This window comes from Desmodus rotundus, chromosome 6 (assembly GCF_022682495.2).
Source record: "Desmodus rotundus isolate HL8 chromosome 6, HLdesRot8A.1, whole genome shotgun sequence".
NCBI classification, from domain to species: Eukaryota; Metazoa; Chordata; class Mammalia; order Chiroptera; family Phyllostomidae; genus Desmodus; species Desmodus rotundus.
The window spans coordinates 96230987-96255248 of record NC_071392.1 but is presented as its reverse complement, the minus strand read 5'-3'; the positions used below and the strand labels follow the sequence as shown (position 1 = coordinate 96255248).

General features: G+C 54.5%; 1 protein-coding gene across 10 annotated transcripts in view; it reads left to right on the top strand.

The window, feature by feature from the left end:
• GNAS (GNAS complex locus) overlaps window positions 1-23876 on the top strand; it is a 48698-nt gene extending 24822 nt beyond the window's left edge. For 3 of the 10 annotated variants that reach the window (XM_053926217.1, XM_053926218.1, XM_053926216.1), the window contains 12 exons: window positions 12174-12246; window positions 15122-15166; window positions 19188-19242; window positions 19335-19454; window positions 19968-20065; window positions 21967-22021; window positions 22142-22215; window positions 22304-22362; window positions 22472-22592; window positions 22782-22912; window positions 23057-23124; window positions 23385-23876. In XM_053926217.1, the coding sequence (XP_053782192.1) occupies window positions 12174-12246; window positions 15122-15166; window positions 19188-19242; window positions 19335-19454; window positions 19968-20065; window positions 21967-22021; window positions 22142-22215; window positions 22304-22362; window positions 22472-22592; window positions 22782-22912; window positions 23057-23124; window positions 23385-23531 (1046 nt within the window). In that variant the 3' untranslated portion in view covers window positions 23532-23876. Of the gene's footprint in view, window positions 1-5979; window positions 6095-8157; window positions 8582-12173; window positions 12247-15121; window positions 15167-18234; window positions 18238-19187; window positions 19243-19334; window positions 19455-19967; window positions 20066-21966; window positions 22022-22141; window positions 22216-22303; window positions 22363-22471; window positions 22593-22781; window positions 22913-23056; window positions 23125-23384 lie in introns of those variants that run through there. The other 7 variants (XM_053926221.1, XM_024559375.4, XM_071221731.1 and 4 more) reach the window with 7 other exon arrangements.
• The last annotated feature ends 386 nt before the right edge of the window (window positions 23877-24262 follow it).

Sequence of the window (24262 nt, the reverse complement as noted above, 5' to 3'; positions counted from 1 at the left end):
ACACCATTTCAATTTGCCCTCCCAAGAGCAGAGCCCTTCTGTCACCTGGGTCTCAATAAGTGAGTCGGTCATCTGCAATGAATTTGAAAGCCGAGTCGTCTGCCTTCTGAAAGGAGTTGGCTATATTTAGGGTTTAAAGCAAGCCTGCTTTGGGTTCTTTGTAAAGTCAGCGACATTCTTTCAATTTTTTTTGGTGTAATTAGCACAAAAGGAGCCGTAATCTGAGAAGGTAGTAGAGACTAAAAGGACCTAGAGGCAGGAATGTTTAAGAAAGCGGGCAGGGGCAGCTTTCCCAGCCCTGGGCAGTTCAGAAACCCCGGGACTGGCTGTAGGGCTGACGTCTGAAGCCCATGAAAACATCTCCTCCTCATCCGACCCCCAGACTGGTGCAAGTGCTTGATGCTTCAGTTGAATGATTTTCTCCCCCTAACTTCCTGAGGTCGGCAAAGACCTTAGAAAGCCACCGTGCCCTCTGGGCTCTGCTGGTGTCCTGGGGGGGGGGAGCTCCTAACAGGCCAGGGAAAGAACTGCTGAGGGAGGGGACAGAGGGCACAGCCTCTGGGCTCCCCAGCAAAAACAGCGTTTTGACCGAACAGAAACCCCGCTGGGAGGACAGATGGGGCCTGAGTGTAGGCCCCTGCAAAGGGCGAGGTGGCCCTCCTCACCCAGGAGCCCTAGCCTTGGTGCCCACGGCCCTCCCCCAGAACACAACCCAGGTGGGTGGGCAGGGCTCCAGCCTCGACACCTTTCCCTAGTTGAGTTTAGATGCCCGCGGGCAAACACGCCAAGATGGAAAGGTACCTGCGTTTCTAGATGGATTAAACGCGTGACTAATTGTCACATTAATTGCTTAATTAATTGCTTGATTCAGGGTTTACCAACAGCAGGTGGAGAGAGGGTTTCTGTTTCAAAGGCAAGTGACCCCCACTTCCCTCGTCACCATCTCTGTTGCCCCAGTGGAGGCTGGTGACCAGTCGCCAGGCTGTTTGAGAAGGATCAGCCACTTTGGTTGGCAAGTAAACAAAGTAAAGACCCAAGAAGTAAAATCTGTGTTGGGTGCCACTCCATTGGCATGCACGTGTGTACAAAGGAGCCCTTAAGGAGAGGAAATGTATCCCCTTCTTGAGCCCCGTGTGTAACGCCCGGAACTCTTCTCGGTGGAAGACCGTGGAGGTCTGGGGCCCTCCCGGGATTGTGCCAACGCGGCTTCTGGTTTTCTCCCGCTGTGACTTGTTTAGTAAGGTGTTAGGTGAAAATGTGCTCCCAAGAAGGCACCTTGTAAGTAAGAACAGAAATTAGCTGGCCCATACCTACCCCTCCCTGCACACTCTCTATCCTCAAGGCCAAGCCGTATGTTCTAAGCAACAGGTTTCCCTATTACCTTCATCCTCATGATAAAAATTTCCCCCTTGAGGAATTAAAGCTATTTTCGCTTAGGAAAATTGACTTTCCTGCTGTAGGTGATGCTTTCTCATCTTTTTTTTTCCTCCCCAATCTTACAAGATCTCTAGTAAGTGGGTCCATTGGTCTGTGGCTGATGTCGCTATGCCCCTGATCCAAATTGTCCATCTAGGATCTTCACCCAAGGCCACCGTATGTGGGCATCCTAGTACTTAGCTGTCAGTTTTAAAGGAATAGAGTGATGTGCTTAGTGAGTGCCTTTCCTATGGTTTCCACCTTTTAAGCTAGAGGGCGGCTTGGTTCAAAGGAACCCCACCCACTGCGCGGCAGGCTCTGGGGGCTTTGTGAGAAAGGTGCAGGGGACCTGGAAGCTGCTCCTAGACAAGAGCCCACCTTCCAAGGTCAGGGGAGGTGTTGCGAGCTGCGTGTGAGCAGGTGCCTGGGCGGCACCTCACAGCCTCTGGCTGGGGACACCGGGCCCGGACAGCACTGGGCGGTGGGCCCTCACTCTGTGGGTTAGAGTACTTTCTGAAGTCTGCTAAAAGTTCTTTTAGAATTAGTTGATGGATATTAAATAAGGAGATTTCTATTTTTTTAAAGATGTATTTAGTTTTCAAAAGAGAGGGAAACCTCCATCATTTGCCTCTCACACGCACCCCAACCAGGGACCAGGCCCAGAACCCTGGGCGCGCACCCTGACCGGGAGTCCTGGTTCGCAGGCCAGCACCCCATCCACTGAGCCAGACCAGCCAGGGCAGGAAATTGCACGTGGCCGTGTCATTCATTCCTCAATTTCGAGTCTTCCGACATGAAGTGTCGCTAACGTAAACGTCGTGTTTGGTTTGGATGCGGTTGAGGGGCGCTTGTGCTTGGCGTTACTGGCTAGTGAATGCGACAGGAAAAGCAGGGCCTCGCCAGTCACCGCCTTGGAGTCTGAAGAACCCTGTGGTCCTCAGGATTAACTGGGCCTAGAAAAGCGGTCTTCCCAGTCCTTACTCTGGGCGCCTCCACGGCACAGGCTTCCAGTCATGTTCAGGTGCAGACCACACTCACGGTCATTCTAATTGAATAAAAGTGCAAAAAGTGCTTTAAAGACAAAAGGCGCAGTGGACGCACTGAAGACTATTAAAACCTTATAGCCGAGGTTTCCGCTTCCGTGGAAACCTCCTCGCTATTTCCTGTGCTATTAACATACTGTTATAATTGTATTTTCTCTGGGCTCTTACAAATAGCCCAACTAGTGCAAGTCCAGGAACCCTCTTGTCCAAAAACCGAATTGCATCATTAAGTATAATAATAGTTTCAAGGCTCTGAGCCATGGCGAGTCTGTTGCTTCTATAAGCAGATGAGGCGCACTCTCGCTCACAAGGGAACATTCAAAGGAGCCAAGGAGCGCGTCCACCTGTGAACGTGAGGCTTACGAGACCACAGTACTCCAACCCTGGCCTGTGAGCTCAGCCCTCGTTGTCAACTGTGCGGTGCTGGAAAGGACTGTGACTAGGTTGTCCCTCTGTGCGGCATGCGACACCATCTGTCTGACCAGGTTGTATTAGTTGGTGACCTCTTGTTTTAGGCTAGGGTGTGTTATTCTCCCAACTTGCTGGCTTTGGTGTGAAGCAAGTCATCTGAGCCAGGGACCTGTGCCTCCCTGGGCATTCCACACCCAGGACATTCTGGCCCTTTGCCTCTCTCCAGAGCCTGGGGTTTCCACTGCTTCCATCTTCCCCCGAGCCAAAGGAGAGGCCCCTTCCATGGCAAGAGTCTCCAGCCGGGACTGTTCCAAGAATTATGCTAATGCATTGTTTTACTTTTAAAGCATAAACCAGGTACTTAAAATGGTAATGACCTAGTGAAATAAATTACTAATTCCTATGAAAAGGTCACACATGGCAGCCTTCACACTGGAAAGACTTTTTGAAAAAAATGAAAACTTTTAAAGCCTGGGTAGGTCAAATGCAAGACTGAAAACTGTAGCTGGAGCCAGCTCACCACGCCAATTAAGTACAATCTCATCTTTCCCTTTGCGTGGGGTGAAAGCAGAAAGCTGAACTGACCACAGCGGGGCCCATAGTGTTCCCAAGCTCTCAGTGTCATTCGCTTACCTGTAAACCCTCGATTCTACCTGCTGTCACTTATTTGCAGAGTAAATGCTCTATTTGCCTGTCAGTGGTTGGTCTTAACAAAATATAGGGGAAACCTACATTAAAAAAATTTGTTTTTCAAGGATGGCCTGCTAGGTCAGAAGTTGAGATAATTAAAGCCTTACCTTGCTATATGTGTTTCTGGGACGATAGCCCCATCCTGACTGTGCTTTGCCTGGAATACATGTCAGTATGTGACATGGGACAGATTCACTCCCTCCAAAGTTTAGGTATGATAGATATTTCTCTAAAAGGGTAGCCGGTAACCCAGCTCAGGGACTTCCAAGTACGGGGACGGTCTATTACATTGTAGTAATGTGTAGCTGCTGGCAGAAATATCAAGGCTGTATTGGTTACTATTTACCTTCTTCCTCTTAAATACAATGTGTTCGTGCTTTGACACAGTAGAAGCAGGAAGGAAGATGCTTTTGAACAAAGGGAGCCTAACAAAAATTTCTGATCTCTTCCTCCTCCTTATAAGTCTTCATCATTTTTTAAAAGACAATCAATTAATGAAACTCAACTGAGGTTTTATTTAATATATAAACATATAAAACTTAGACCTCATCTTCAAGTAGTCTGCTAGTTGATGGATGATTGTGAGTCACGTAACCCTTGTCTTACTGTGGCTGGGCGTCCCAGCACATTCGGGGGTCTGGGCTCAGTGTTTTTATCTGCTGCTGTTCATGTTCCAAGCATCACCTGATCACCTAGAACAGTGCTTTTTTTTTTCCCCCAAAGAAGGTGTATGTTTGTATGGAACAGAGGCCCAAATCCAAAGCATGGCAAAGCCCTGGCTCCTCTGGTTTGGACGCAGGCAGACAGCAAGCCCAGCTCTGCAGCCAAGCTGGGAAAGCTGGAGGCCGCCAGGAGCAGGGCAGCAGCTGCAGGTCCTGGGGTCCAGCCTGCAGCTCGAGCTTCCTAGTCGGAATCCCAAGTGTTCTTTGGGGATTCTGAATTGTTCTCTGTCACCCATTCAGATCCAGAAAAAAAAGGCCTTGTACAAAGGCATAGAGGTGCGTCTAAAGGAGCCAAAAACAATACTATGTGAGATCCTCGTGGCACGCTTTTTCTGACCTTTGGGTCGGGCAGACAGTGTGAGGGGGCATCTCACTAGTCCTGGCGAATGGTTACTGGTATCTTTCTATTTCCGAAGGAAACCGGAAGCTTTCACGGCAGTTTGCTCCCAGGCCTCCGGGAGCATGGCACTCACCCTAGGAGTGATCGGTGTGTTTCCATTTACGGGTCCACTTCCCTTCTTTCTTTTTTCTCCCAAACATTCAAAATTTTACTGACTGTTTAGAAGTCAAAAAAGTTTCAAGTTGGGAGAGTTCACCGTTACTTTGTCCGAGTTTATTGGCAGGTAGGCCTACAGGGCAAGGGAGGCAGTCGCCATGTCTCAGCCTGCTCACCTGGGGCCCCGCTCACCTGGGCACAAGGCTGCCCGAGGACCAAACGCTGATTGAACGAATGAACTGCACCTAAGCAGACACCGGAGTGGCAGCAAGTGACTCAACTAAGGTCTCGGGAAAAGTGAGCAGCAGCCCAGGAGTCTAAAGCTCCATGCCATTCCTCTCACCCCGGGGCTCTCCGCCACCTGCCAGTGTTGGGACACGAGTGGGGCACGGGGAGGTTAGAGTTTTTAAACAATCTGCAAACCATTTCGTGTCCAATAAACTACTTTTCCTTCTGTTCCAGAGCTCCCCCGCGGCGCCCAGACGGGGCCTCGGAGAGGCGGGACAGCCTGGTCCACCACCTCTCCCGCCTGGGAAGACGCTGGGTGCACCGACTCCGCAGCTTCGGCCGCTCGCCTCGCGCGTCGCCGGCGCACTGCCTGCCGCCTGCTTCTTCCAGCAGTGCTAGTTTTGCGCTCGCCTTGCACTTCTCCTCAGATCTGAAACTCTGTCTGGGCGTCGCAAGTACTTAGGTTCCCCGACACCCACCTCCGCGGGCACGCGCCGCCGGGAGGGCGGGGTGGGCCCGGCCCGCGTGCGCTGCCCCGGAGCCGGAGGTGAGGAGCGCGCCGCAGGGGTGAGCGCCGCCGTCGCACACTTTGCACGCCGCCCAGGGCTACACCACTCACCGAAAATTGGGAGGCAGGTCTGGGAGGCGGGGTCCGGCGCCCACCAACTTGGGCGCCCCCGCGCCCCCCACTGCTGCGCCCCCTGCGCCCCCTGACCACTTCTGCGACGTCCCCACACCGGCCCGCACCCCCGGGTGGCGCGGCGGCCCATTTGGGCGCGTCCTTGGCGGGCCGGATTTTCGGCTTCCCCTTCGGTTTATAGGGGCCGCTGCTGTGGGTCCGTCCTCTGAAGAGGCTGGGGCGTCATCGGGCTGGTTAGGAGCGCTGGTCTTCAGCTGGGACACTCAGTCGCGTCGGCACCGCGGAGCGGGCTGCGTCAGGTGGCTGGCCCCACGCGGAGCTCTCTGGCTCGCCGGCTCTCTGGCTCGGGGCTGCGGCACCGCGGCTGGAGCGAACCCCTGTCCCGGCGTGGGGCGGCGGCGGGCGGCTGGCAGGCACTGCCTTGCGTGTGAGTGCACCTCACTCACATGTAAGTCCGGGTGCCCCGTGGCTTCCCGCGAAGTGCGAGCGGCCCGGAGCGGGCAAGAGCCACCGGGACCGGGACCGGGACAGGGCAGGGGCGCTCCGGTGCTGCCGCCCTGCCCCGTGTCTCCCGGGCACCCCCCAATTCTATCTTTTCTCTTTTCTCTTCTCCATTGGCGTGCCCAAGAGCCAAGCCAAGGAGCGCCTGAGGGTAACAGAAAACTCGTGCCATCGCGCCTCTGCACTTTTCTTTTTTGAGTTGTTTGACATTTCTTGGTGCTTTTTGGTTTTTCGCTGTTGTTGGGTGCTTTTTAGTGTGTTCTCACCCCTTTTTCGTTTGCTCATCCTTTTTGGCGCAAACTCTTAGGCAGCTCGCCCAGCAGCCCAAAGCCGGGCAGCCGTGCTCCGCGGCCCCGGGACAGCGCTTCGGGCATCGCAGCGGAGACCCCCGACACGGGGCGCACGGGGTTCGGCAAGGCCGAGGCCAGGGGCAAGCAGGGCGCCCGGGCCAGGCGGGAGCCGGGCACCCCGAGGTGGCCGAGCAGCCATGCTGAAGATGGCCATGAAGATCAAAGCCCGGGCGCTGGACAGCGAGAAGAGGGCAGCGGCGGCGGCAGCCGAGGTGGCTGCCGAAGCTGCGGCGGCGGCTGCAGCGCTGGCCGAGCCGAGAGAGCCACCCGCGCCGCTGAAGAGTGGGAACCCCGAGAAGACCACGAAGAACCCCAAGAACCTGCCGCGCGGGGCACCCTCCGAGAAGTTCCTGACCGAGAAGCAGCAGAGAAAGCTCGAGAAGAAGCTGCTGGAGCAGAGGCGAAAGGAGGAGAAGAAGAAGGAGAAGGAGAGGAAGAAGTTAGAGAAGATGCAGAAGAAGAAGAAGAAGGGGTCCGAAGCCCAGGAGGCGGCCCACGGCCCCGAGGGCGCCGGCGCCGCCGAAGAGGGCGCCGAGGAGGGCGCCGCCGCGGGCGGCGAGGGCGCAGGCGTCGGGGGCACGAGTAGGGCCTGGGCCTCGTGGGAATCGGACTCGGCCGACGAGGACGACGCCTATTACATCGCGCCCCGCGTGGGGGGCATCGTGTGGCGGCCCGGGCCACGGAAGGCTGGCGCACTGAGCGCCCACCTGCCCCTCGTGGTGTTCCTGGTGTTCTCCGTGCGCAGCCCCTCGTGGGTGCTCAACTTCCTGCTACAGAAGCCCACGGAGCAGGGCCGTGGCTGCGGCTTCGTGTTCGGGGCGACCTGCTGCTGCCGCCTGTTCCTGGGCTGCGCCGCCTTCTCCTATTGGGGCGGCCGCACCAGGCGCAGAGGCCGCGGGCGCTCCGGGGCCACGGGGGCCTTCGGCTCGGGCCAGGGGGCCCGGCGCCGGGGGCGCGACGAGAGGCTCATCTAGCGCGCCCCCCCACTGCCCCCCACCCCCGCCACCAGACCCCACCATCCATGTGCAGTGTGGAGTTTTATTCAGTGTTTGTGTGTGTGTGTGGACACATTTTCCTTTTCGGTTGCTCTGTCCTTTGGTTCGTGCTCGCCTCGCTTTTTCCACACTCCCTGCTCTCTGGCTCTCTCTGTGACTCTCTCTTCTCTTCGAAAATTTTCCGAAGTCCGGGCTCGGGCTCGCGCTCCCTCCCCTTCCGCCCACCCCGGCCCCTCGGCGGCGCCCGCGGGAGGGGGGGCGGCGGCCTCGGGGGCCGCAGGGCTACGCGGCCCGGGGGGTGGAGCGTTGGCGTCGCGCGAGGGGTCGTCCCTGGCTCGGAGCCGCCCCCTCCCCCCCCGCGGCCGGGCCGGCTGGGGCCCGAGCCAGGGGGGCGAGGGGGCGGCGCCCCGGCCTGTCCCTGTCCCGTTCCGGGCCGGGCGCGGGCGGAGGGACCCCCCTTCCCGGGCACCCGGGGGGCGCCTCCCTCCGCCAGCTCCCGCCCTCCCCGCCGCCGCGGCCGCTCCTCATCCCTCCTCCTCCTCCTTCCACCCCCCTCGCCGCCGCCGCCTCCTCCTCCCCCCGCTCCCCCCGCCCGCCGGGGCCCTTTTGGGTAGGGGCGGCGGGCCCGGGCCGAGGCAATAAGAGCGGCGGCGGCGGCAGCGCGGCAGCAGCGCCCGCAGCTCTTGCTCCGGTCCGCCTCGGCCCCGCGCGGCCAGCAGCCCCTTCGGCTCCGGCTCGAGGGGCGGATAGCGCGCTCCCCCGTCCTACAGCCACCTCCCGCCCCGTGCGGCCCGCAGTCCGCCCCGCGCTCCTCCCCGAGGAGCCGAGCCCGCGCCCGGCCCGCCCGCCCGGCGCTGCCCCGGCCCTCCCGGCCCGCGTGAGGCCGCCCGCGCCCGCCCGCCGCCGCCGCCGCAGCCCGGCCGCGCCCCGCGCCCGCCGCCGCCGCCGCCATGGGCTGTCTCGGAAACAGTAAGACCGAGGACCAGCGCAACGAGGAGAAGGCGCAGCGTGAGGCCAACAAAAAGATCGAGAAGCAGCTGCAGAAGGACAAGCAGGTCTACCGGGCCACGCACCGCCTGCTGCTGCTGGGTAAGGGCGGGGCGGGGGGCGCCGGCCCCGGCCCGGCCCGGCGGCCCGGAGGGGCGCCCGCAGGCCGCGCGCGCCGAGCCCGCCCCCCGCCCCGGGCGCGCGCTCCCGAGCCCGCTGCCCGCTCACGGGCTCTGTCTCAGGGGGGCGAGGCCGGAAGGGGGACCCTGGGGCGCAGATTCGGCTGGGAAGGGGCTCAAAAAGGGGCGGGGGGCCGCGGCGACGCGGGCGCGGGGTCCCCTTCCCCGGCTGGCGCTCTCCCCCCCCTCTTTCTCTTTCTTGCCCTCCTCCCTCGTTCTTTTTCTTGCTCTCTCTTTCCGCGAGGCCTATACGACGCCAGGGGCTTGGGTGCTTGTTGAGGAGGGGGAGGGGAAGCCCCACCGGGCTCGGGAGACTGCGACAAAAAGAGGGTTTCGGGGACAGGAAATGGGGTGGCGGGCAGAGGGAGGGGACCCGCCTCCGTGGGGTGTGTGATTTGTTCGGAGAGGGAAAGAAAGAGGGGCCAGGGCGAAGGGGGTGACGCGGGGGGGGCGCCGTGGTGGCCGAGGGGGCCTCGCCAAGGGGAGGCTTTGGCGGGGGAAGTGGCCAAGGAGGGGGGGACGGGTGACATCAACCCCTCGGAAGGGATCGGAGTGGTGAAGGTGGTGCAGCGAGGGGGAGGGGGCACGGGCAAGTCGTGGCGCCGGAGTAGGGGGTGGGGAGCAGGGCGCGCGCGGCCGCTGGGCGCGACTTGGTGCGTTTCGGCTGGACAGACTGTGTGCGCGGGGCAGACGAGTCCCGGGCCGGGCCGGCGGTGGAAGGAAGGGAAGGAGGATCAAATAAAATAAGACCAAAAAAAAAAAAAAAAATGGAGTTAGTACGCTGAGTGCCCAGTGAAGCCAAATGACACGTCATTTTTACAGTATGACCTTTTTTTCCCCTTCCAGACATGCAGGCTTTTTGAAAAGCAAAGAAGAGAATTAATTGTAGCAGCTGCCCTCCGCCCCGCCCCCGCCCCCCCCCCCCCCCGCGCAGCAGCGACCCCCATAAACCATTAACACACACATTTTCCTGTTAGTCGGCCACATTGAGAGTGATTTGTGAAAAAAGGGGGGGAAAGCATTCACAAATCAAAACTGGAAAATGACATTGGTCTGGAAATGGCGTTTCTTGTCCTTTTCGGGGGGGGGGGGTGTTGTGAAGACTTTTATTCCAGGTGGAAGGAGATGAAAAGACGTTAATTAGTTGTTTGTTGAGTGACATTTGGTTGGTTCTGGGTTTTCTCTTTTGATTGCGGTTTTTACTCTGGCCAAAAAACGGCGTGGGGGTGGGGGTGTGAACTATAAGGAGGTGACCTCTCCTTTTTTCTTGAAGTGCTGCCCTGGGGGGGGGGGGGGAAATAAAACAAAAGCCTAAAAGACGTTGTTGAAATGACCAGAATTACACAGCACTAATTAGCATGGAAGTTTTCCACTTCCTTAGTAATTTCGCCATCTGAGTTAATTGGTGAATTTGCTAGGTTAGCACCTAGTTCATGGTCACATTTCAACAAAACAGCTTAATTATGAAGCATAAAACGTAAAAGCTGGCTTTTCTTCCTGGCGGTGTTTGGTTTGCAGTTTTTTGGATGGGTCCTGTCTTTGTTCTCCTGGGTCCAGATTTCTGTAAAGCTGAAAATTATTAATTAAGTGAAAATAAGTCTCTTTGGTGTTTACGCATCTGCAGTTTCAATAATTAAACGATACATTTGTTGCGATCTTATCACAAACTTCTAAAGGTAGGATTATACTGTGTGAATAATATGCAAATAATTTTGGTTTCAAAGCACAAGCCTGGAAAAGTCTAGAATCTTTTCCTAGGAATGCTATCTTGTTAGCTGAATACTAATTTAAGACCCGGGTGATCACAAAGTCTCCGCTTCACCTGAGACTGTTACTTTGGCCACACCTGGCCTCACTCTGGGTCACCTTCCCCAGGTGGCTACATTTTCCCACAATTTAGTGGTAGTCTTTGGTACAGGTGTGTGCAGCCCAAGCCAGAGCAATGCATTTGGCATGTTTTAAATGGTGATACTCACCAAATAACGCCCCCCCCCCAAAAAGAGGAAACAATGATGCCCCAAGCCCTCTTTTTAATCCATCTTAATTTAATGACATGCGAATTGGGTGCATTACAGCACCCCAAAAGGGCTTGCAGCTATTTCACGGCCCAATTCTCTAATTTCACATACAAGGGAAACTGAGGCACAGGGCTGTGTGCGCTCGTAAAAGAGGGGTTCCGCACCCTGACACCTCTGAAATGAGACTAGTTGGGGATCCTGATTAATAATTCTGTTTTCTCTTCATGGAATCTCCTACTAGTGCCTTTAATATTTTAATTTATGAGAGTTAGGCTCATTAAGATAGTGTGTTTGCTTTGAAATCAATGTTTCTGTGGAAACAGATTTTAACTTTTACAGGTATTGATCACAGCCTTGTAAAGGCAAGGGAAGGAGGAATGCTTTGCTCTCTGGGAAGTAAAACAATTAAAATTAAAAGTGAAAAGGGGGAGTTAAAAAACAGGCTCGCGGGGGGGACAAAATATAGTGCAGACAAAGATTTGTGGGAGAGCGCATTTACCAAAAAAAAAAAAAAAAAAACTAGCAATCCTCCTTCCAGCTTGGAAATGTGGTTTTTCAATATTTTTTTTTTACAAATGTAGGGTGATTTAAAATGGAGGTATGTGTCCCTTCTTACTTTAAAGTTGGGAAAGGCTTGAAATCTTTGAAAACACAGTGGTTTCCAGGAATATTTTTCCTTGTGATTAAAGTCTGGTCCTTGTTAACTCTTTTTACAGTCGCTGCATGTTTATATGGTTTGCAAGCACTATGTTTGCTATTAAAAGTTGTTTTTCCAGAAGACGACCACCCCCACCACCCCCAACATGGCTGTTGGATCCAGGGAGAATTTGTCTTTGGGAAGATAGAGTTTGCGGGGAAAGGAGGGTGGGCAGTGGGGTACGACGCCATGTTGTGGCTTGAGGGGCTGGTTTTCTGGTGGCCCCAAGGGGAGAGCAACCTGCCCAGAAAGCCACCTCAGCGGGCCAGTGCTGGGGAGGCTGCGTCAGAGCCGCTCTGCACTCTGCAGTATCTGGGCGCTGGTCCTGGGTTCTGGGTGTGTGGCCGGGCACACCTGGCAAACCGTGACTTGGGCGGCCCTGTACATTCCCGTGCTGTTGGCCAGTGATTTGCAGGTTCCAGGGACCCAGTCTCACAGTTTGAACCTAACTTTTATCGCCCCCCCAACAGTTGACATTGCGTCATTCCTTCTCCCCCCTGCAACTTGCTTTCTCCACAGATTTTCAAACAACCAAAAAAAAAAAAAAAAAAAAAAAACACCCTAAAAACAGCAAAACCTTTACTTCTTGTTTGTTATTCTGATGGTAAAATACTGCAGGGGTACAGAGTTGGACATTTATTTCATTTTTGAGGCGTCGAAATGTCAAGCAAAATTGCAAATCTGTTACTTTGTTTGTTTGTTCCTGTCGCCCGTGGTCTCTGGAGGATCCAGCAGTCCTCTCCCTGCCCAAAGTGTGTGAGATGCCACTGCATAACCTGAGACTTGCTTTCATTTTCTAGGCGCTGGAGAGTCTGGTAAAAGCACCATTGTGAAGCAAATGAGGATCCTGCATGTTAATGGGTTTAATGGAGAGTAAGTGTCAAGGCCGGGCCAGGCCAGGAACAGGCGCACACGTAACCCTGACCTTTAGGGAGTTTAGGTAGCTCAGGGGACTGGGCAACCAATTTTCACGTAAGTTTTCAGCCTGCATATTAGAAAATCTGGGAAGAGCTCCTTAGGGATTTCCCCCCCTCCCTCCTTCTAGTATTTTGTGAAGCACCAAACAATAATAGCAATAATAGTAAAGCATCAGCCTTGCATAAAGCAGCAAAGAAAAAAACAAAAACAAAAACACTGCCCTGTCCCAGGAAGGCAGAGCCCACCTGGCCCTGGGACAGGTCTGCTGCAGGCTTTGGTGCGGTGGGTCCTCAACACGGCTGACACTGGCAGGGGCCACCCCGTCAGTCAGGCGACACTGCTGCGGAGAGAGGGTCCCCCCCCCCCAGCAGATTTTGGCGCAATGCACCAAAGCAGGATGTTTTAAACTATTAGGGAAACATTGTTTCAATAATGTTCTCACACAAAACAAAGTTGGAAGAGGCAGCCCTTGTTAATAATTCCTCATCCCCCACCTTTGGAATTCATATTGTGGGTAAATGGTCGTTTCCCTTTTCAGAAATCAGTAGTTTTGCCTGAAGGAATAGAGAGGGGACCTTGAAGTGGGGAAAGGCTGGGGCTTAGGTACTTCCGGCCAGACTGAGGGGCACCTTTGCCTTTGAAATGTCCTTCCAGAGGTCTTGTCCAGAGGGGTAGGACAATGGGACAGTGAGAATAAAGATGAAGAGAGACCCCAGAGACACGGCCTGACCTTTGTTTTCCTGGTGTGAGAGCAGTAGACCTCCCAGATGAGAAGCCCCAGGGGGCACTGATTTGCCATTTCTAACTGGTCGCCAATGCGCCTCCCCCTTCCTCAGTCTGGATGGCACCCTTGTTCAGTCTCAGAGGGGGGACCAAATCAGGGTGGCATAGTTGAATTCAGTCACTGCCCCCCCCCAAAAAAAAACCCCAGAAACAGACATTTTTTTAAAAAGCCCTTACTGTCCTCTGAACACCAGGGAAGCAAAGAGTGGGGGTTCTCACCTCCTAGAGGTTAAACAGCTGACTGAAGGCAGCCCTTTATGGAAAATTCTAGAATTTCTTAGACCAAATAATGGAGGTGGGGGCGTAAGAAAAGGGCGACGTCATGCAAATGGACACTTTAGTTTAGGGTGCCTTTGAGGCTTTAACGGGGAAGTCGGGAGGATGGGCCGTGATCCCGATTTTACGGCTGACTCCCAGGGAGCCGTCCCTCCGTGCACAGACAAGTTGCCTTCAGGCGTCAGAGAGGTTCCAAACTTCTAGCTCCCCGCCCAGCCCCCAGGAGGGTCCCGCCACCAGAGCTGGTCACCAGTCAATAAACAAAAGTGTGAAACAGACTTCTCCCCGTATGAATTTGTCACTTAAGGAAAAACCTCTTGCATCACTGCCCCCACCCCGGCAACGTAATGGGGAGCAATTCTTCACAATGCTAGTTAAGCAAAACTAATCTGGCCGCGTCCCCTCTAGATAAATATTTTGATTGAAACTGGACCTGGCCAGCTTTTTTTAAAGGGTGCAGCGCCCCTGTTTACCTTTGTTCCACCCCAGGGGCCGTGAGGACCCCTGCCGTGACTGACTGCAGAGTTTTAGTGCTCTGCTGATTGCCCTAATTTTTTTTTTAATATTTAGAGAAAGGATTCCCCTCCCTAAGCGAGCCAGTCTGTAATGCAGACCAGGCCTTGAAAGCTGAACTTCTCTTTTTCCATTTTCCTTTTTACAAAAGAGGAAGCGGCGTTCCAAGTTTGCCTGCTTTGTAGAGGAAGCCATAGGTAATCTCCAAGGGTGTTATATTTAGCCTGGGAAAGCGACGTACAGGGACTCCTTAGTGTGAGTCTAGAAACCGTGTTTGGATCGTGTCCTCGCAAGCCTCCCTTTTTTTCTTTTTCCTCCCTGTGGTAGGGCCACGGAAATGGTTTCCTCCGTGGTTAGGAATTCCCGAGGAAATCGGACCCCGAAAAGGGGTGGGGTCCTTCCCTCCTCCCGCAAACGTGCGCTGCTTTAGTGCTGGGCTGAGCTCTTGGACTTGCCTTAACTACCCGCACACTGCCCGCTGGTGACCTGTGTAGAGTAACTTGGAATTCTAATCTGACTTTCAGAAACAGAGGTCAAATTCGGATTCTCCTAACCCATAGCTAACTCTCTTCCTTCCGTTGAGTGCCGCAAACAAACATCGCTATTAACCCTGGCTGAGCTAATCAGCTGATCGATGACAAACCAGCCAGCGTAGCCATGCGGCCCTTCCGACCTCCAAGGAGGGTGGGGGGGCACCCACCGTGTGTGAAGACTGGGTTCTGAGGTAGTTTTTGTTGTTGTTGGTTTGGTTTGGTTTTCCGAGTCCAGACATGGTTTAATTGGCGGGAATTTGTGGGGAACAATTACGTATCAATAAAAACATTTTATACAGTCTCCCAGACTACAGGAAGGGAGGTCCTCACCTAGCACCAGATGTCACGGGCAAGCCCGGCCCAAGTCCCAGCCTTTGCTTGCTCGGGGCTGCTGTATTCTCAAAAGAATTGTGAGACGGAGCACTGCTTCGGCTCCCTGATGCAAGTACATTTAGTGAAAGCACAAGAAAATAATTATCAGTCCCTTCTGTCCCCGACGGGGCGTCTCCAGAGGGCTCTGCTAATACAGCAGCCAAGGTGTGGAATTCTCCCCTCCCAGGCCCGCAGCCCCAGGAGACATTCCAAGTGAGCCAGAAAGACGACCTCAGAATTAATGGGATGGTGGACAGCGGCCCTTTGCTAGGAATGTAGAGAGAGGTTGGGTGGGGATTTTGTGACATTGCCTGCCTTGCAGATTAGGTGAGCTTTCAATCTCTCTTTAAAAGGGGCGGCGAAGAGGACCCGCAGGCTGCCAGGAGCAACAGCGAAGGGTAGGCACATTCAAAACCAGAAAAACTTTTGAAACAGACAGACAGACATGAAGATCACACTGGGAAACTGAGGGTAGAGCCCCGGGAGGAAAGCAAAAATCATTTAGGGGTCATCATCCACCTTGGGACACGTTTGCAAAGGACGCGTAAACAATTGCATAACCATCTCACAGCATGTGCCATGTAAAATTTTTTTTTGGGGGGGGGGGTTTGGTTTTCTGTTTTTTTGGGGGGTTTTTTTTGGCCATCCTTAAAGTGTAATTAGACACAGCTGGGGGGAAGTTATAGATTTCAGCGTTAGACAATCAGTTTAGGATTTTGAGAATTGCTGTTTTTCCTTATGGTTCCTGCCCTGTGCGGTGCTCTTCACCCCCACCCCCCAGCTCTCCATTTGAATCTGCTCCTTGTTTTTAAAACTTATCTACTAAATTCCACCCACCCATTTGGGCACTCTGATTTTTAAATTTCAAACTTCTGAAAAAGTTTTCCTCTCCTGAAACTTGTGGTGCCCTACCCTCCTTAAATGGGGGAGGGGGTGCCAAATGCTCAGCACCTGGGGTGGAGGCACACCATTGTTGCAAATGATCTCAAGAAGCTTCTAGTCTTTTAAAAGTTATCAAATTAACTTGAGTCCAAGGCACTGTAGTTAGCTAGTGGACGGGAAATGGGCGATGGCATCCTCCTTTTTTTTTTTTTCCATTCATTATCGAGTTAATTGTTTTTCTTCACTCCCGCATCCCCACCACCCATCACACGCCCACATACACACACACGTGCATGCCAGGGGAGCCGCTCGAGCTGCGCCTGCGCATTCAGCATGCTGTCATCGGGCAGCTGTTTCTCATGAGACCATGCAGGGCCATCCCCCCGGGCCCGGGCATCCAGGAGGAATAGCTTCTGAGGGTGGGGCGGGGCAAAGGAGACCTGGGTCGGGACAAAGTAACTGACACATGTTTGTTCATCTGTTTCTTTTAGAGTATATTATCTCTAGATGGTGGCTTCCCGTTCCTCTCCTTCCCGGCTATGCCCCACCACCCTTTGCATGCTGGAACTGCCCCGTCTTAGGAACTCCTAATAAGAATACTATGCTGTTGTGGGGGGGAGGGGGGATGGGCCCTACTACCTAACCTCTAAAGATAACTGAAAAATGAAAAAAAGAAAAAAAACAACAAAAAAAGCAAAAAAACACAAAAATCAAGCAAAAAAAAAGAAAATACTTAATTGTCGTATTTAAAATACTTAAATACTTAAAATGTAGTGTAACACCCCAAATAGGCATCTCCCTAGCAAGTGACTGATGGTCCGTGTACTGTACCAAAAGTTGGCATCGGGACAGAGTGGCAAGTCCTCACTCCCCAGCAGCCCCCTGCACTAGAGGCTGTGCTCGCCCTTGACCCTACTAATCTGCCTGCTCTTCCCTCTGCGTGTGCAGTAAATCCAAGTATTAACACGTGTGATTAATAAAACTTCTCTGCATGTCTCAGCAGTCCCTGTCTGTCTTTCTGTCTTTCTTCTTTTGTCTGTCTTTCCCCATAAAAGCACGAAGGTAGCCCAACTGAATGATACACCCCCACCACTTTGGGGGGGAGGGCCCTTGGGATTCGAACCAAGTTCCTCTGCTTCTTTATACGTAGAGGGGGGAGGGAAGCTCCAATGCCCTGAAAGTACTTGAGCCCCAGCTTTTTTGGTCCCTCAGAATTCTAGCCATAGGCACACAATTGGGCCTGACACCTGAGGAACTTCGCCCTGAATGCTGCAGTTGGGTGGGTTCACCAGGCGGGACTGGGGGCGAAGGCAGCTTGCCAGCCTGAGGCGCAAGGCCCCCCCCCCCCCATACAATCCACGGTGCTCGCTCCAACGGCAGGATTCCACGTCGGAGTATTGCACGCCCGAATTAGATTTCGGATTTCCTGTTTTAGCGGTTTTCTACTTGATATACTCCCACACCTACTCACATACGTAGATGAATACTGAACACGTTCTCAAAATATCCGCATTTAAGACGGGAACGTTTCCAATTACCATACTACTACTTAGACCCAAAAGTCAGGCTGAATGAAGGAACCTGCTTTCTGGGGATCGTTTACTCCGGGCTGCAAGGTACGTTTGGGTGCCTAGTGCCCAGACGCAGCTCATTTTAATTATTGCGGGGCCTTAAAGCCAGAGAAAGGTTCTCGGCTCCCGCCTCCCTGGAAATGGAGCCTGTTTTTAGTGGGTGGGAGCGGATTTGTCCTGTGGGTCTCCTGTGAGTTTGAATCCCTAGGTAAACCTCGGGGGCCCTCAGGTGCGCGTGCTTTTAAAACGCGGACATGCGCAGAACTGATGTTAGGCTGCAGCCCCAAGTCTGCCTGTCTGTCCTGATCGCTGGGCGGGGCTGCAAGTCTTCACCGACTCGGAGGGGTCCGGGTCCCTCAGCAGAGCGGCTAGGCGGTCCCTCCCTCCCGGTTGCCCCCACCCCTTGCTGCCCCAGGTGCTCCTCAAGTCCCCAGGGTGCAGCAGTCTCACTTAACATGGCCACAAGGGGATACCTAGTCCCCGCTGTCGTGCCCCCAGCTGCTGAGAGCAGCCCCCCACCCCCTCCTGGTGAAGGAGCAGGGTCTCCAAGGCCAGTGTAACAGGAAGAGGCTGAGCCTGGGAAGGCTGCCTGGAGCCCCTTTGGGAGGCGAGGGCCCACCCCTCACACACGCGGGCCTTGATCTCAGAAGATGAAACCCCAGGGAGGGCTCTGATTGGAGATGGGAAACGGGCAAGACCAGGTTCTTGGGGGTCAGGGCTGTGGGCAGGGGGGCACGAGGGCCCCTCCCCACTCCCACTAATGCTCAGGCTGTGGCTGCTCTTAACACTCCAACCCTCCCCACCCCCACTCACGTTTCCTCTCTTAACCCTCTGTCCTCTTCTGAGGGGTCACTGCCTCTAGCCCCTGACTCCAGGTGAACGCTTCTAAACTGGGGGATTTCCAGAGATTTTTAAAACGACAAGAGAAAGACAAGTTCTGTCCCTCTGTGACTCCCATGTTCCCTATGGGCCTCAGTTTCCTCCTTAGTCACATCCCAGGGCCTGGTACATAGTAGGTACCCTTTCAATACATAAGCAGGCCTGCAAAAAGCCCCCCCAGGGGGGGCGCAGAGGGCATGGCCAAGGTTTGTGCCCCAAGCCAGGGGTCCCTTCTCGTCCCTAAAAACCCAAACCGAGGCATCTTCTCCAGCACAGCCTCAAAACTGTCCTCAAATGAAGGACAGTTTTGGAAAGACACACAGTATTTCAATTAACACAATGGGGTGCAGACATCCTGAGGGGGGCAGCCCAGAAGCCCAAGGGTGTGGCCTTTACCAGTGCCTGTGACCCTTCCACGCCGGCCATTCTCTAGATCCAACTCAAAGTCAAAATTTTAAAGCAACGAAACCTCTAACTTCTACTCAAAGAGCGCTCCCCTCCCACGTACAAAAGTCCCAGATCCTAAAGACTCCTGGGGGCAGAGTCTCATTCCTGTGCCCCTAGAAGCGCCCCGGTGCACTGACAGCTGCAACGGCAGTCGTTGCTACTGGCTGCAGTGGCTGTTCAAACAAGTAAACGAACGTAAATAACCCGCCATGATAGCCTGCCATCCAACTAACACAGCGCCTTCATTCAGCCCACTAACCCACTGGCCCAGGAAGCCCCAAGTGGAACCCCTCCCCCCTCCCTCCACCCCCCAACAGAGAGGCTGATGGGTCTAGGGGGTGGTGTGCAGTGGGGGCTGGGAGCCCACAGGACCACCACTGAGGGAGTGGCAGGACAGGGCCCAACTTCTGGTACAGTAAAGCAGCCTCGGTCGAGATGCCAATTCGCCAGTCGCCCCCCATGCGGGCGTCATCTGAAACCACCCGGGTTCCCGAGCCTGCAGTTCCCCCCCCCCCATCCGAGCCCACCACCGGCTCCTTCGAGAACAGAATACTATGCTTAGTTGGGACAGCGTGACTAAAGTGACCCTGTCCGTCCGGGGGGTGCAATGTGATTTTTCTCCTCTTCGCTCCCACTGTAGTGAGAAGGCCACCAAGGTGCAGGACATCAAAAACAATCTGAAGGAGGCCATCGAAGTACGTGCATGGGTTTGTTCTCGCTCTGCGCCCCCCAACCCCCCGCCCCGCCAGGCAGAGCTGCCCCTGACCCCCTGCTAAATCTCTTTCAGACCATCGTGGCCGCCATGAGCAGCCTGGTGCCCCCTGTGGAGCTGGCCAACCCTGAGAACCAGTTCCGCGTGGACTACATTCTGAGCGTGATGAATGTGCCCGACTTTGATTTCCCTCCCGTAAGCTGAGGCCCTGGCGAGGTTGTGGAGCAACCCCCCCCCCCCCCGCCCCGCAGGGTAGCTGGCACGCCGCGTCACAGCCATACCTGTGTGGGGCAAAACACACCTCAGGGGTGGTGACCTTTAGGAAATCAAGCTCATTCCATAAGCATCCTTCCTGTTCACAAACAAAACCCCAAGCTAATCGGCTCAAGATGGACGAGCAAAATTCTGCCCCGCCCCCAGAGAAAAGTCATAAGTTGTGGCACCCATAATTGTCCTCTCTATGCATCTTGGGACAAACGACAGTGTGTTAAATACGGCACGCCAGCCCTGACGTCCAGTTAACTGAGTGTACCCTCAAACCCGCGGGCACCACGTGCTGGCTCTGAACGTTCTCGTGGGCCGCATCCCCGATTGGAAGAGTGGCTCCTGGGACCCTGCTGGCTGCCGCGTGGGGGCAGGCCCCGCCCCCTCTCACCTGGGCCCACCTGCAGGCCCCGCACCCGACGCCCTTTCTCGCCCCACCCACAGGAGTTCTACGAGCACGCCAAGGCTCTGTGGGAGGATGAGGGAGTGCGCGCCTGCTACGAACGCTCCAACGAGTACCAGCTGATTGACTGCGCCCAGTAGTAAGTGGCCGCCCGGTCGGCACGGGACACGGCGCCCGCGGCCCTGACTCCGGTCCAGAGCAGCGGCCCATTCTCCCCACCTGCAGTGAGGCCGCTCGCTCCTCCGAGTCACGTTGCTCAAAACCCTTCGTGGCACTTTCTGGTGCAGGGACGTTATTTTATATAAACAATTAATGCCCGGTGGCCAAAACGGCGACCACTAAAGTAAGCAGATGATGGTCATGATTAATTAGGGAGGCGGGGCAGCGCTCACTCTTCGGATAATGTAGAAATATTTCATTGCTGCCATTTAAAACCGTGGAAAACCTGACAAAGAGATGCCTCCCTCCCCCGCCCCGGTAGCAGGTAACGGCTCTGCTATGAGTGTTCGGGGCTTAATTGGCAAGCAGATTTGTGTGTTTCCACACGGGCCAGAAAAACAGGCCCATCTCAGCCCGTCCCCGCGACCCCCACCCCTTCTCCAACCAAGTCCTGATTTTCTCAAAAGTTTGAGCTCAGAGCTGGAAGTGCTAATTATAGTAAGGCAAAACAGATGGAAATCCTGGAATTGTCTGCGGCTGTGCTGGGTCCAAGTGAGGAGGACAGGTAGAGAGAGGGTCAGGCTCCGCGGTGCCCACAGGGAGGGCGGGCCCGCGCCTTGGCCAGTGTGGCCAGGGTGACTTTTTGCTTGGTTTTGTTTTCTTTCTTTTATTTTTTTAATGCAACATTAAATGACTCCTGCAACTTTATCTCAACGTGGCACATCCCCACAGTGAATGGCAACTTTGAAGCAACTCAGGGAGAAAGAGAACTTAGCTGACAACTTGTAAAATGGTGCCCCAGGCCGAAGAATCCCGGGCCCTGCGTGAGCCCGCGTGGGCCCTACCCAGCCCGCCTCTGCCTTCAGTGCCTTCGTGTTAAAGTTGAGATACTGGTGCCTTGCCCATTTCTTAAGCTGCCTATTTTTATTTGTTGAACTGGGGTTTGGCTGGCCCGGCTCCAGCTGTCTCTCTCACAAGATTTGGTACTGATGAGCTATTTATAGAACTGTGGTTCTGTTGCCATGGCAACGCGCTGGCGGCCAGGGCGGCTGGGGAGCTATTTCTGGCCTGGCGCTGTAATGTAAGACTGATTGGGCAAGTTAGAGCACCCTCCCAGCCAGACTGACTCTCAACTGGTGAAGAGGAAGGGGAAAAAACTTAGAGAACTTCTTTCAGCAGACTTTTCCCCTTCGGGATTTTCTTTTCTGATGAGCCTGTTTGAACGCACTTCCCACCCCCACCCCCACCCCACCCCCCCAAATGAGTTTAACATTAATTTTTTAATAATTTTTTATATCAGTTAAATTAGTCCTACAAAAGTTATTTGTCCTAATAGTGTTTTCAGTAGAGCAACACAAAAGCAACACGTTCAGCCGTGGAGAGGGAGGCGGGCCCCTTCTCCGCCCCCAGCTCTGGGGTCAGGTAGGAGGGTCCCTGAGAGCCCGCCCCCTGGGCCTGCGCCCTGCTGACGCGGGAAGCCGCCTGCGTGGCCCTGAGGTTTCTTCACACTCCAGATTTCACATCTGGACTCTTCTGGGCCGTGGAGCGCACAGGCCGGAAGGGAGCGTTGTGTGCGTTTCCTGTGCAGCGCGGTGGCGCGGGCGGGGCCTGCGTGTGTCCTCTTGTTCTCTGGGACCAGTGCGATTCTTAAAAGGGAGAGGGAAGGGCTGCCCCGCTGAGGAACAGGGACACTTCGTATTCATCGGCCCCTTGGCTGGGAATCCAAGCTGAAAGACCCAAAAGCACGCAATCCAGCACAGGCCGAACCCCCGCCGCGCGGCTGTGGGCTCGCGGTGCCCACTGGCCGGGCTCCGGGGGGAGGCGAAGGGCGGGCACAGGGGCGGCGCTGAGCGCCAGTGTGTGTCTCTTTCTGTCTCCCAGCTTCCTGGACAAGATCGATGTCATCAAGCAGGACGACTACGTCCCCAGCGATCAGGTATGCAGGCAGGGTTTAGAGTCCTCTTGACAAGCTCCTCAGGACTTTGGCTGTAGATGGGCGAATCTTAACGTTTCGGTTGGTTGTGGTTAAGACTTGTCGACCTTGGTTTTGCTGCAGGACCTGCTTCGCTGCCGCGTCCTGACTTCTGGAATCTTTGAGACCAAGTTCCAGGTGGACAAAGTCAACTTCCAGTAAGTGAATGGCCCTGTTCCCTCTGGCGCTCAGGGCGGGGGACCAGGGTCAGCCCTGTGCAGTGACCGGGTGTCCTCTTTCCCACAGCATGTTCGACGTGGGCGGCCAGCGCGATGAGCGCCGCAAGTGGATCCAATGCTTCAATGGTACGGGAGCCGGGAGCCCCTCTCTCCTGTTTAAGGACACTTTGCTTGCTTAGTTGCGAGGGATCCTTTTGGCCTCCAACACATATCCCTTTACTTTCTTGTGCCGTAGATGTGACTGCCATCATCTTCGTGGTGGCCAGCAGCAGCTACAACATGGTCATTCGGGAGGACAACCAGACCAACCGCCTGCAGGAGGCTCTGAACCTCTTCAAGAGCATCTGGAACAACAGGTGGGTGTGGCAGCCCTCGGGGTCCATCCCGGCCACTTTTCCCCGGGGCCGGGACTGGGGTCGCACCCCGCCCCATATTTGCCCTGTTAAAGAACAGAATCTTGGGCAAGTGCTTGGGCACGCATCTCTAGCCCGCTGCAGCAGAATGCGTTCTTACTGGGCTTTAACGCTGCCCCCTCTCTCTGTCAGATGGCTGCGCACCATCTCTGTGATTCTGTTCCTCAACAAGCAAGACCTGCTCGCTGAGAAGGTCCTTGCTGGAAAATCGAAAATTGAGGACTACTTTCCAGAATTTGCTCGCTACACTACTCCTGAGGATGGTACGTATGACCTGGCTCGCATTTCAGCTCATTGGCTGTTCCCACCCATGTGCCTATGGAGAGACCCGAGAGGTTAAGGGGTGGCAGTGATGCAAGCATGCTGGTTAATTACCTTAAGTAACAAAATATTCATCTTTTTCATAGCTACTCCCGAGCCTGGAGAGGACCCACGCGTGACCCGGGCCAAGTACTTCATCCGCGATGAGTTTCTGGTGAGTAGAGACTGTCTCTAGTTCTCTCTTTGATTGCCCTTGTTCTCAGGGATGAAGATCGACTTACTCCCACATTTGGGGATCAAACCATCCAGTACTTCAGTTTTCTTTCATGGGGAGCCCACACGAACTTTTTAGCTTTGGGGCCCCTTCGCTGGGATTTGTTGCAACGTAACATCGGTAGCTGGCAGAGGGTCCTTGGTGCGGGGGGGCGGTTCTGGAGAGGAGGCGCTGACCCACTTTCTGTGTCCGCCCCGCAGAGAATCAGCACCGCCAGCGGGGACGGGCGCCACTACTGCTACCCCCACTTCACCTGCGCTGTGGACACCGAGAACATCCGCCGTGTGTTCAACGACTGCCGCGACATCATCCAGCGCATGCACCTCCGTCAGTATGAGCTGCTGTAAGAAGGGAACCCCAAATTTAACCACAGCCTTAAGCACAGTTAATTAAAAATGAAATGTAATTGTACACGCAGTTAATCACCCACCATAGGGCATGATTGACAAAGCAACCTTTCCTCTCCCCCTTGAGTGATTTTGCGAAACCCCCCTCTCCCTTTCAGCTTGCTTAAATATTCTAAATTTAGAAAGCTTAAGGCGGCCTTCAGATAAAAAGAAAAAAAGGCCATGGTGGTTCCCTCTCTCTTTAAGTAATTAAAATAACAGCAGCAAACAGAAATCATTAAATGAGTTAAATGAAATAAATATTGTCTTGTGCAGCATTAAAAATCAATAAAAAATTAAATGTGAGCAGTTTGCGACTCCGTTGCGTTATTTGCGGCAGGTTTCACGCACAAGCGGTCGGTCGCAGAGTCGATGGCCTTAAAAGTTGGGAGGCCCCACGTTGAGGCGACAAGGCCCAGGCTTATAAGTGGGTGTAAAAGTCTTGCCCCTTTCTTGACCTAATCTTTGGGTTTCTGAAGACAATTTGCAGACAACACACCCACCCCCATCCTCCTCCCAAACAATGCCCCAGGGGTGGGGGAGGAACCACTAGGCCCTTTGAGAATTCTGCACTTCAGTCCATGGTGCCCTCTCCAAAGATTCTCTCAGCTTACACCCCAGGGTGTCTGTGTACCCAGAACCTCCCCAAAATAGGCGGTAGTAAGAGCTATCAAGTAAATAGAAATGGTATT